Here is a 12,010-nt window from a genome sequence, read left to right on the forward strand (position 1 = left end):
TCCTCCTTTTCGTTGAAATTGTCCGCATGCTTCTGGATTTCAATGGCTTCTCTGTGTAGTCTGACATGGTGGTTGTTGGAGTTGAGTGTCTGCTGGAGGCAAGTGTGAACGTTGCAACTGGCCACCTTGATTAGCACTGAATGGCCTTGCAGCTTCAAAGCCTGGCTGGCAGCAACCAGCCAGGCTTTGAAGCTGCAAGGTCATTCAATGCTAATCAAGGCAGTCACAGCATTTAAAGTGGGTTGAAGTAGATAAATGCCCAAATGTGATGAGACTCTAAATGCCTTAGCTGCCTTCGACCTAACTCAAACTACCCTATTCCCACAACTGAGTAAAAACATATATGTCACGCTGGAGCATTAATTCTCACTTGGCAGTGCATTTCTAGCCACAAAAAGCTCGTGCTCCAATACAAACCAATTAAGCTTTCAAACGATATCACGTGACCTATCCCGCGCTCTCACTTCATCCCAGGGGACGAAGCAATTCCCCGCATGCGCAGTAGCTGGTGGAGGCGGGGCCAGAAGAGTATATCGGATGGTATTGGAGGAAGGCGATTGTATGCGGAAGTAGCAGCGCATGCGCGGGAGAAAGGGCTGTATCATGGAGACGACCAAGGCTGCTGCTCCGGCTGCTGAGGAAGGACCCCAACAGGCTGCCAAGCGTAAGGTGGAGGGAAGGAAGGAAGAAGAGAAGGGGGTGCTTTTGGGGGAGGGCTATCTTTCCCTTTCTAGCTTCTTTGCCTGCCTGGTGGAGGAAGAGGGGAATTTAGAGGCCTTTTCTCCTCTCTACAGCACCCCATTTTTGTAGTTTGAAGGAGGAAGGAGAGACCTCCAGGCCTCTCTTGGATCAAAGGCCCAGCTCAGGCTGATTTGGACCACTGGCTGATTAAGTGTGCGCCCCCCTTTAGATCCTGTGGCTGCCTCTTCCTACAGAATTATGGGGTTTGTAGTTTAGGGAGGCCCAGGACCTCTCTGGCCCTAAACTTCAAACCCCAACTCCCCCCTGGGCACACAGAGGACTGGGCGACTTGGAAGGCGCTGAACAGACTGCGCTCTGGCACCACAAGATGCAGAGCCAACTTTCAGAAATGGGGCTACAAAGTGGAATCCTCGACATGCGAGTGTGCAGAGGAGCAAACCACTGACCACCTGCTGCAGTGCAACCTGAGCCCAGCCACATGCACAATGGGGGACCTTCTTGCAGCAACACCAGAAGCACTCCAAGTGGCCAGATACTGGTCAAAGGACATTTAATCAACTACCAAACTCACACATTTTGTATTTTCTCTGTTTGTTTGCTTTGCTCTGTTAGAAATGTAATATAATTGACTGGCTGCCCTGACACGAAAAATAAATAAAAATGGCAGTCATCATCTTGGCTTCTAGGGAGAGTTTAGGCTTAGAATTATAGAATAATAGAGTTGGAAATGCCATTTAGTCGAACCCCTTGCCATGCAGGAAAAGTACAATCAAAGTATCTCCTACAGATAGCCATCCAGCCTCTGTTTAAAAGTTTTCAAAGAATGACCTTGTACCACACTCCGAGGCAGAGAGTTCCACTGTTGAACAGCTCATACAGTCAGGAAGTGGAATTTCCTTTCTTGTAATTTGAGGATGTATTTTAATTCACTGGACCAAATTTGGCACAAATACTCGATACACACACATTTGAATCCTGGTGGGGTTGGGGAGGTTGATTTTGTCATTTGGGATTTATAGTTCACCTACAATCAAAGAGCAGTCCGAACTCCACCATGACCAACAGAAAGTACTGGAAGGGTTTGGTGGGCATTAACCTTGAGTTTTGGAGTTGTAGTTCACCTACATCCAGAGAGCATTGTGGACTCAAACAATGTTAGATCTGGAGCAAACTTGTCACGGATATTCAATATGCCCAAGTGTGAACACTGGTGGAGTTTGGGGAAAATAGACCTTGACATTTGGGAGTTGTAGTTGTTGGGATTTATAGTTCACTTACAATCAAAGAGCATTCTGAACCCCATCAACAATAGAATTGGGCCAAACTTTGCACACAACCCCCACACCTTGAAGGAAATTGCTGGCACAAGCCTCCCTCCAGCCTTGCACGCTCTCCCTCACCCATAGATTAGCACCACCCTGCCATGCACCGAGCATGCCTACTCTTCCTCCCTGCTTGGAGTCTCAGAAACAGCCCTCACCTTGGCCTAGAGGCTGGCCAATCGCAGCGGAGGAGGGCTTTTGGTGGGAGGATTCGTTGTCTGTTTCCAAAAAAGGAAGAGAAGGACAGGCGGAGAGATCTTCTGCCTTATCTGCTAAAGGGGCTCCTAAAACCAGCAGAAATATGTTTTTTTGATAGTCTTTGGCAAGTTAAGAAATACTGTGCTAGGTTATCACCAAGTGGGTTTCATTGCCAAGCCATTTTAAAGGCATATATGAGGAAATTAAATTCATTTCCTGCATAAATAACTAAATGTGCATATTGGTTAAAGGCAATATTTTCTTTCTATACTTGTAAATCTTAATAGATGATCCAGCTGTTGAAACAGCAGAAGAAGCTACAGAACCAGCAGAGGCAGATATCAATGAGCTTTGTAAGGATATGTTCAACAAAATGGCAGTTTATCTGACAGGTGAATTAACTGGTAAGTTCACATTAAGTTTAACACATATTAATTAACATAATTAATTCTCACTGTCTCCTATGGGACTTAATTCCAAGTAATTCAGTTCAAATTTCATGTTTAAAACATTTGCAGGAGCCAGATTTTACATTTCAAAGAGAAGTTGATGGGCTGGAAAAGTTTAAAATTTGGCTCGCTGTTTTTGGAAAGACAGGAGAGGAAGACAGAGAGGAAGAGGATTGGAACAAAGCAATCTATGGGCTTGAAAGGGTTTAAATCTGACTGGCATTGTTGAAAGGACAATGAGAGGAAGTGGAGTGGGTTGAGGAGGTCAGTGGGGTTCGCATGGGGTTAAAATCTGGCTGAAGCATCCCAATGACAAGCTGGGAAAAGGAGTGATGGGCTGGTGTTATTGACAAGTCTGCATGTTTGGAGGGGCTTACAATATTAGCGGTTTCTTCACTTTTGCAGGGATTCTGTGCCCCTCAGTCCCACAAATGTGAAAACAGTGTATGTGAGAGAATAATGAGATTTTTGAGTAGCTTCATATAAATGTAACTGAGATTAAAATTGTGTACAATAGGTAATTTACATTTGTAAAAGAAATAACATTTCTGTGTGTCTTTCCCTTGCTTTCTCCAAGCCACTAGTGAAGACTACAAACTGTTGGAAAATATGAACAAGTTGACTAGTTTGAAATACCTAGAAATGAAAGATATTGCAATAAATATAAGTCGAAATCTGAAAGATTTGAATCAGAAATGTAAGTAAGGGGAGAAATATTCAAATCAAGATTGTGTTTTAATTCTAGTCTTAACTTGTTTGTATGGTCACAGCGGTGAAACTGGTGATCTTTTATATGGTCACAGAATATGTTTATATAAAGGCCAAAATTCACAGAAAGTATAAATCTAGTAGAAGGACTTTATTGGTCATGTCAAGAGCGACTTGAGAAACTGCAAGTCACTTCTGGTGTGAGAGAATTGGCTGTCTGCAAGGACATTGCCCAGGGGAGGCCCGGATGTTTTGATGTTTTACCATCCTTACGGGAGGCTTCTCTCATGTCCCCTCATGAGGAGTTGGAGCTGATAGAGAGAGCTCATCAACGCTCTCCATGGATTCGAACCTGTGACCTGTTGGTCTTCAGTCCTGCCAGCACAGGAGTTTAAGCCTTGCCACTGTGGAAGGACTGTACAAACAGCAAAGTGGCAGTGGGAGGGCCATTTTGTTCATGAGACAAATTGTGATTTTTTGTAACTGGCAAGAAATCTGTGGTCCTCCAGGTTATGTTGGGCTTCTCATGAACCCCAGTCAGCTTAAATAGGATGATGATGATAATAATAATTTATTAATATGCCATCCTCTCTCCCCAAAGGGACTCAGGGATAGAGATGTCCAGCAACATTCTGAAGGGCCATAGATTCTCCAACCATTTTAGAAGAAACTCTGGCCATGTGTGTAGTTATTGCTTGCATATGCATACCATGTCATTCAGTTGTAGCCTTTGTAAACTGGCTATTCCCAACTGGGTTCCTGTGATTTCTTCCAAAATCAGTGAAACACTGTCTTTTCCTGTCCTCTCCAGCAATTACTCACCTCCATATCCCTTAGATCAGTAGTATAGGAAGAGATCAGTACTATACTACTTGTTATAAATATATTTGCTATGAATGGATTCTCAGTTAAGTTTCTTGTAAATTGCAAATATAGATTTGTGACTGGGGAATGCGATGTTACATGATTTTGAAATTATTGCATGAACCATTGAAAATGAAATGGAGTTCTCTGTTGAGAATGGAATTTCTGTGGAACTTGTAAAAATTATTACATGTTTAACATAGGATTTCATGTGGTTGTGTGCCACACATTTGGCAATTAAATTGCACACCACAGGGATAGTGGGGCTAGGACCAAGACCCATATGTAATTTTGAAAATAAGCACAGATATTAATCGGTTTAGAATGCAAAAATGTTGTTTTATCTGTCACAATAAAGGGATTTCTTTTAAGTTTTAATCTTAAATTTAAATTGTTATTTAATGAGAAGGAGTTGTAGTATTTCGTGTTAAGCTTCCAGCTTTACATCTTCAGCACCTTAGGTAAGAACTGGGAAACACACAGATAGGCATTGTCCATCACAGCAGAAAATGTGGATTCGTTGTATAAGCTAGTACAAGGTAGTCTTGTTGTTTTATATTAATTTTAGGTGTTTTAAAAGATACCATATCTTCTAGCCACCTCATTTCACACCTTATGATGAAGGAATGCTAGAAGTTGTTCACCATCAGTGAGTCAATAATTATTTTTTTAATGTTTTTCTACCTCATCCTTTGTCCAAGATGCTGGACTTCAGCCATATCTGGAGCAAATCAATCTAATTGAAGAGCAAGTGGCAGCTTTGGAACAGGCAGCTTACAAACTGGATGCATATTCAAAGAAACTTGGTAGGTCTTTGTAATACTTCTAGAAGAATATTATAAGGAAATTGTATAAAGCAGGACTTTTATCTGATGCCATTCCACAACATGTCCTCTTATGGCAACAATTTTCATAAGCATCTAATACAAAATGAGTGTTCAGGCTGTCCAGCTAAGGCTTCCAAAGAAAGTACAGGGCAGGACTGGCATTATAGAAGGGTAAAATTCAATGCTGTGTCTGCCCAGGCAGGCTCCGTAATGTAATATATATGAAAATATTAGCACTGAGTTACTGATGTACATAGTGTTTAATAGAATAATATAATAAAAGGATAAGTTCTTCCTTTGGGAAACTTGCAAGTTAAATTTTAGTTGATTTGGATATCACAAAAGGGAGAAAACAGATAAAAGTAATGAAGAAGGGATGTGCATGAATATAGATGCATGTACTGATTACCCCCTGGTGGTGCAGTGGGTTAAACCACTGAACTGCTGAACTTGCTGTCTGAAACATTGGCAGTTCGAATCCAGGGAGTGGGGTGAGCTTCCACTGTTAGGCCCAGCTTCTCCCAACCTAGCATTTTTAAAACATTCAAATGTGAGTAGATCAATAGGTACTGCTTCTGCAGGAAGGTACAGCACTCCATGCAGTCATGCTGGCCACATGACCTTGAGGATGTCTACGGACAATGCTGGCTCTTCGGCTTAGAAATGAAGATGAGCATCACCCCCCAGAATTGGACACAACCTTAATGTCAGGGGAAGCCTTTACCTTACTGATTGCCACTTTAATACCATTACATTAGGGTATAGATCAAAAAGGTATATACTTGCAAATAATTGTACACAGTTCTGTAACTTTGGTCACATAAGCACCGATGTTGCTTGATCAGCAGTATCATCTGCTATTTTGGAAATGAAGTGATGGTTCTGCCTCTTAAAAGAAAAAAGGGCCTAGCTTGAAGGAGTTCCTTTATATAGTGGAATTATAATGGTACATGCCACCATCTGCCATGGGAGGATTCCATTGAATTTTGGGATTTGCCATTATGACGGGGCATTTAAAATGAGTAGTTAGTGTTCCAGTGCTTCTGATTATACTACAAATCATAGGTTTCTATAGATGGAAAGATGGCAGTTAACGTTGAATAATGAAGCTATAATCTGTTCAGTGGAAATGGAGCCTTGGTTTTACTATTTTGCTATATTTTTCTGCCCAAAATACGTTTAATAATAATAATAATAATAATAATAATAAAACTTTATATTTCGCCTTATACCCCAGGGGAACTCAGTGCGGATTACAACACACATTTCAAACTGGAATGCCCTAACTAAACATGGGGATGCGTATTTTCTGCAGAACATGAAAATCCTCCCATGGAACTGGGGCTCAGACATAACTGAAAGTGTTTTCACCAATTAAATGTTTTGGTTGCACTAATGGTTGTGCATTTTATCTTATCTTTTGCAGAAGCAAAGTACAAAAAACTGGAGAAACGATGAAAGGACACTATGCAATGAGACTTTTTTTTCTAATACATATGGCTCTTCCATGCAAGAAATAGGATCATGTGTCACTGACTTTCTGGATTTTACACAATTTGTTACACAAAAAAACAGTCTTGAGTAGAGTTTTGTGGGAACTCCTAAGGTCTGTAGTGGTTGCCCTTGGCTGAAATCTTCTCCTGTAGAACCTGTCTTTTCTTAATGTTCTTTTTTTTACTCATTTACAGGAGATTAATATCAAGGCCACTTCTAGCTGCTTCAGCAATCTGATACAGTAATTTCCCCATAACTAATATTTTTGCACTTACTCCCCAACGAAACATATGTTGAAAGTTGTGCTTTGCAGAGATACTGATTTGTGAAAATGATGGCTACCAATATACTGTGATAGCTACTAAAATGGTATGGCCTTACAGCAAAGTGTGTGTATGTGTTGTTTTGTTTTTGAGAAACATATAATAGCCAGAAAGTAACATAAAACTGTTTGCGGTAGGAGGATAATCTTCAGGTTTTTTCGGAGTGGTATTCTAGATCAGTCCAAACTGCTTTCTCTCATGATAAGGCAGAATATGTACGGGACTGGCTGGTTCTAAGCTTGCTCTGTCTCAGCAGCTACTTGGCATGTGGCTGAAGATAACTCAATTTAATTCTGACAGTTTATGATGGGTTTATTATAGTAGAGCTTAGATCGGGCATGGGAAAGCTTCAGCCCTCCAGTTTTTTGGAACTTCAACTCCCATCATTCGTAACAGCCAGTAAGCTGTTAAAAATTGTGGGAGTTGAAGTTCCAAACACCTGGAAGGCTGAAGTTTGCCCATGCCTGGCTTAGATGGTGATAATATACAATAGGTAGAGCTTCATCTCCTTTAAAATCTAATTCAGAATCACTAAAGAAAAATAATCCAAGAATGCCAGGATGGAAAGTGGTACTGTAAGGCAACTGCTAAAGAAGTACTAGTCCTGTCCACAATTCTTCATAGGCGCAACTGCCTAACTTTCCAAGCCTTTCTAGCAAGGCTTTGAATTCTTGCTTTCCTGCCGTAAACTTGCAATGTCTTGGCACCCCACATCTGATGGTTCCTCCATTTCTATTCCACTGGGTACTAACCATGTTCTTTCAACCCAGATTTATTTTGGAGATCTGATATCTGTCATCAATTACATTAACGTTAGTATAGTACAACTGCAAAGTATGTAAGGTTTCAGAGTAACATGTACATTAAAATGCTTGAGACAATGAATAGTGAAGAAAAACTTGGAATTTTGTCAATATACACTGAGAACAGTGTCAAGCTTTCTCTACAGCAGATGCAATTTGTAATATGGGACCCTTAAGCAGTACCTGTTCTATTTAGAAAAATTGGCAAACTGTTTTCAAAAATTGTCATCCTCTACTTCAGGAATGATTTGTTGGGCATTGTCTGGTTTTCTTTCTGACTACCTGAGTTTTAATTATAGTCAGACATGGCACTGTTATATATACAATTATTAACCATACAGAAATGTACAGGTGCATTAACTCTGGGATCTGCTCAACATGACTGTTAGTATTGCATTTGTTTGCTCCCATTACGACCACCAGCACAATGCCAGTGTTGTCAATATCTCTTTGAATGGTAGGCAGATTTCCTTAGTAGGTATTCTCTGTGCAGAAACTCAGCATGAACATGTGACTACTTACTATTTCAGATGTATGTTTTTTATACTTGCCTAAATTCAGTAATCGAGGCCTATAAAAATATGTATTGTACATCAAAACATATATATTTTGGTATTTGTGCCTGTGTGTTCTTTTTGACTTCCTATGTGTAGGTAAAGTTTATTGACAATTATCCTTCTTCCATCATGTTACTAAATTGCTACACTGATCTTTAACCAGACAGATTTGGACTGTGGAAAAGAACAATAATGTTGGTGGATTAGCTTCCAAATTACTATCTTTTCGCTGTATCTTTTAACTTGCTGAGCAGCATATGGAGCTGAAGAATTGGATCATTGTTCTGTCTAAATATCATCTGCTTCAGGATTGAGCAACTGTAGCCCATACATATGAAGCTGAACTCCAACACCCATGATCTTTACCATTACCTAAACTGGATCAAAGAGTTCATGGGTCCCAGGAGATCTCAATTAATAAAATGAGGACATCCGAAACCTCAAATGTCTATTAATTAGAGAAGAGTCTTCCTCACACTTGCCTGGTATTAAACTAGGACTTTTAGCATACAAGGTGTGTACTCTACAACTGAGTTTCAGGCTCCTGTTAAATCTGGAGAGCTGAAATCACCTCAGATACTCTCTACCTCAATCTAGCATGAAACGTTTGCATTTCTACATTAACTTTTCTCAATAGTGTTCAATTTAGTATCTAGCAAGAGCTCTAGCTGTACAATGATTTCACATTTAAGTGAAGTGATGCACAAGAATTTTTAATAAAACATTCTTACAAGTCAACCTTTCCTGTCTTTAATATTACTCACAAGGTACAAAGATACAACTTTTAAAATGAGAAAAAAGGCCATATATGCTTAAAAAATAATAGTAGCAACGTACGCTGTTGAGGCCCAGCATGATGCATTAACCACACAGAATCTGAGGTTAAAAACATATGTTTGCACTAACACTTCATCAGACTTGGTCCCCAAATATTTTATCATTTTGGTCACCCTTCTCTGGACACGTTCCAGCTTGTCAATATCAATTTTAAACTGTGGTGCCCAGAACTGGACACAACATTCCAGGTGAAGTCTTGCCAAAGCAGAATAGAGTGGGACTATGAATTCCCTCAATCTTGACACTGTACTCTTATTGATGCAGCTTAGAATCAAATTGGCTGTTTAGCTATCGCATCACACTGTTGACTGATGTTCAGCTTGTGGTCTACTGAGACTCCTAGATCCCTTTTGCACTTTCAAGCTAGGTGTCGCCTATCCTATATCAGTGCATTTCATTTTTTATTGTCAAAGTGTATTACTGTATATTTCTCCCTGTTGAAATTCATTTTGTTAGTTTTGCCCAGATCTCTAATCTGTTACAGCCATTGTCTATTCTGATTCTGTCCTCTGGGGTATTGCCCATCCCTCCCAATTTGTTGATACAGTAGAGTCTCACATATCCAACCTTCACTCATCCAACGTTCTGAATTATCCACCACAGTCTGCCTCCCGCTCAGATCCACAGCTGTTTCAATACATTGCAATGTTTTGGTGCTAAATTCGTAAATACAGTAATTACTACATAATGTTGCCATGTATTGAACTGCTCTTTCTGTCAATTTGTTATGAAACATGATGTTTTGGTGCTTAATTTGTAAAATCATAACGTTATTTGACGCTTAATAGGCTTTTCCTTAATCCCTCCTTATTATCCAACATTTCCGCTTATCCAACATTCTGCCAGCCCAGTTATGTTGGATAAGCGAGAGACTACTGTATCTGAAAATTAGATAAGGATGTCTTCTATTCTGCCATCCAAGTCACTGATAAATATGTTGACTAGCACTGAGCCCAGGACAGACCCCTATGTCACCACTTGTCACTTCTCTCCAGGATGAAGAAGAGCCATTCAAATGCACCCTTTGGATTTGGCCAGGTTAACAATTCCCAATCCACCTAACACAGTAGCATTGTCTAGCCCACATTTTATTAGCTTCCTTTTGAAAATGTCACAGAGAACCTTGCCAAAGGCCTTACTGAAATGAGATATACAACATCCATGGCATTATCTTCATCTAGCTTGTAACTACAAAAAAAAAAAGACCTAAACAGAACAGACATTATATAAATGTTTAATTTCCTTTCTAAACATTGATATTACATTGGTCACTTTCCAGACTTTTGAAATTGGTTAATCTTATATATTTTGTTAGAAAACCATCAATTTAAGAATTCTCGGATTCTAGCTGGAACTGGTTATTTTGTTTTGAATTTGTCAGAAAGGTCAATAACTTCTTCCCTTCTCATGACTGTCCTTCAGATATCTTTTCTGAAAATATTACTTCAATTACTAATCAGCCTGTTCTGAAGATAGATGCTGGACTACAGCTCTTGTATTCCTCGCCATTAGACATCATGACAAGAGCTGATGGAAATTGTGATACAGTAAACTAGGGGTGAGCTTCCACTGTCATCCCCAGCTACTGCCAACCTAGCAGTTAGAAAACATGTAAATGTGAGCAGATTAATAGGTATTGCTTTAGCGGGAAAGTAACGGTGCTCCATGCAGTCATACTGGCCACATGACCTTGGAAGTGCCTACAGACGCCAGCTCTTCGGCTTAGAAATGGAAATGAGCAGCAACCTTCAGAGTCGGACACGACTGGATTTAATGTCAGGGAAGACCTTTACCTACCTTTACCTAACCTAGGGGTGTGTGAATTCACTGTTTTCATTTTGTTTACATTTCGAATTTCAGGTCCCCCTCCCCATTCTGTTTTCGGGAACATTCCAGGTGATTAGGAGGGAGGCCATTCAGACTTGTAATTTGGAATCCTGAGTTCCATTTCCATTTTGAGAAGAATCTTCCCAAAAAACAGAATTGGAGTGGAGGGGGAGCACCCAAAATTCGAAACAAGAGCAGAATGGATTTCTGCTGTTTTGCACACCCCTATAAGGCTGCGGTTTGTCCTGTTTAGATTTAGATACAAGGTTGTGGATATGGTGCCTGGCCTTAAAATATCCTTTGACCTTTCCCCAACCTCAGAGCTATAAGTGCTCATGTGTTGCAATTTCCATTATCCCCAGTCCACATGGCAGATAATCAAAAGTTATGGGAGTTATGATTCAACAAGGTCCAGGGACCCAAACTGAATAAAAACTAAACAGCACCAACCACAATTGGGCAGGGATTCTGGGAGTACAACACCCAGAACACCTGCCCAATGGTAAAAATTGTATAACAAACATATCTATTTAACATCCCAAATGTTTCCCCCTCTGCACAATTAACATTCTATTTACTATCTTCATTTTTGAACAAATGCAAGGAGCTCCCAGTGGCATAATGGGTTAAACCCTTGTGCTGGCAGGACTGCTGACCGAAAGGTTGGCGGTTCGATTCCGGGGAGCAGGGTGAGCTCCTGACTGTCAGCTCCAGCTTCTCATGTAGGGACATGCAAGAAGCCTCCCACAGGATGATAAACATCCAGGCATCCCCTGGGCAACATCCTTGCAGACAGCCAATTTTTTCACACCAGAAGCGACTTGAAGTTTCTCAAGTTGCTCCTGACATAGAAAAAAAATTGTCAAGGTGTTGGTGTAAAATAAGGCCAAAGGGAAGGTAGCACTAAGAAGGAAACAAGTTCCATTGCTCCTGAAATTGAACAAGTCCTGAGTCCAAAGATAAAGGATGAGACCTTGGCTATACAGCTTTTAAATGATTGTCCTGATGAAGCATTAGTGCAAAGTACAAAGAATTGTGACAACATCATAATGGTCCTGTTTCTTAGTATTCAATACAACGAATACAGTCTACCCCATAG

General features: G+C 40.3%; 1 protein-coding gene across 1 annotated transcript; it reads left to right on the top strand.

Moving 5' to 3' along the window:
• The first annotated feature begins 545 nt into the window (after positions 1-545).
• Positions 546-8,985, top strand: BLOC1S2 (biogenesis of lysosomal organelles complex 1 subunit 2). Its single transcript, XM_060769360.2, has 5 exons — positions 546-664; positions 2,510-2,626; positions 3,249-3,368; positions 4,945-5,049; positions 6,497-8,985. Exons 1-5 carry the CDS (start codon positions 580-582, stop codon positions 6,526-6,528), a joined length of 459 nt encoding a protein of 152 aa, XP_060625343.2. The 5' UTR covers positions 546-579; the 3' UTR covers positions 6,529-8,985.
• The last annotated feature ends 3,025 nt before the right edge of the window (positions 8,986-12,010 follow it).

This window comes from Anolis sagrei, chromosome 3, assembly GCF_037176765.1.
Source record: "Anolis sagrei isolate rAnoSag1 chromosome 3, rAnoSag1.mat, whole genome shotgun sequence".
Taxonomy (NCBI): Eukaryota; Metazoa; Chordata; class Lepidosauria; order Squamata; family Dactyloidae; genus Anolis; species Anolis sagrei.

Excerpts from the sequence above, each read along its gene's own strand:
- BLOC1S2 (XM_060769360.2), top strand. The coding sequence starts at position 580 with ATGCGCGGGAGAAAGGGCTGTATCATGGAGACGACCAAGGCTGCTGCT. Across the intron at positions 665-2,509 it reads ACCCCAACAGGCTGCCAAGC|ATGATCCAGCTGTTGAAACA; the intron begins GTAAGGTGGAGG and ends AAATCTTAATAG. Across the intron at positions 3,369-4,944 it reads GAAAGATTTGAATCAGAAAT|ATGCTGGACTTCAGCCATAT; the intron begins GTAAGTAAGGGG and ends CCTTTGTCCAAG.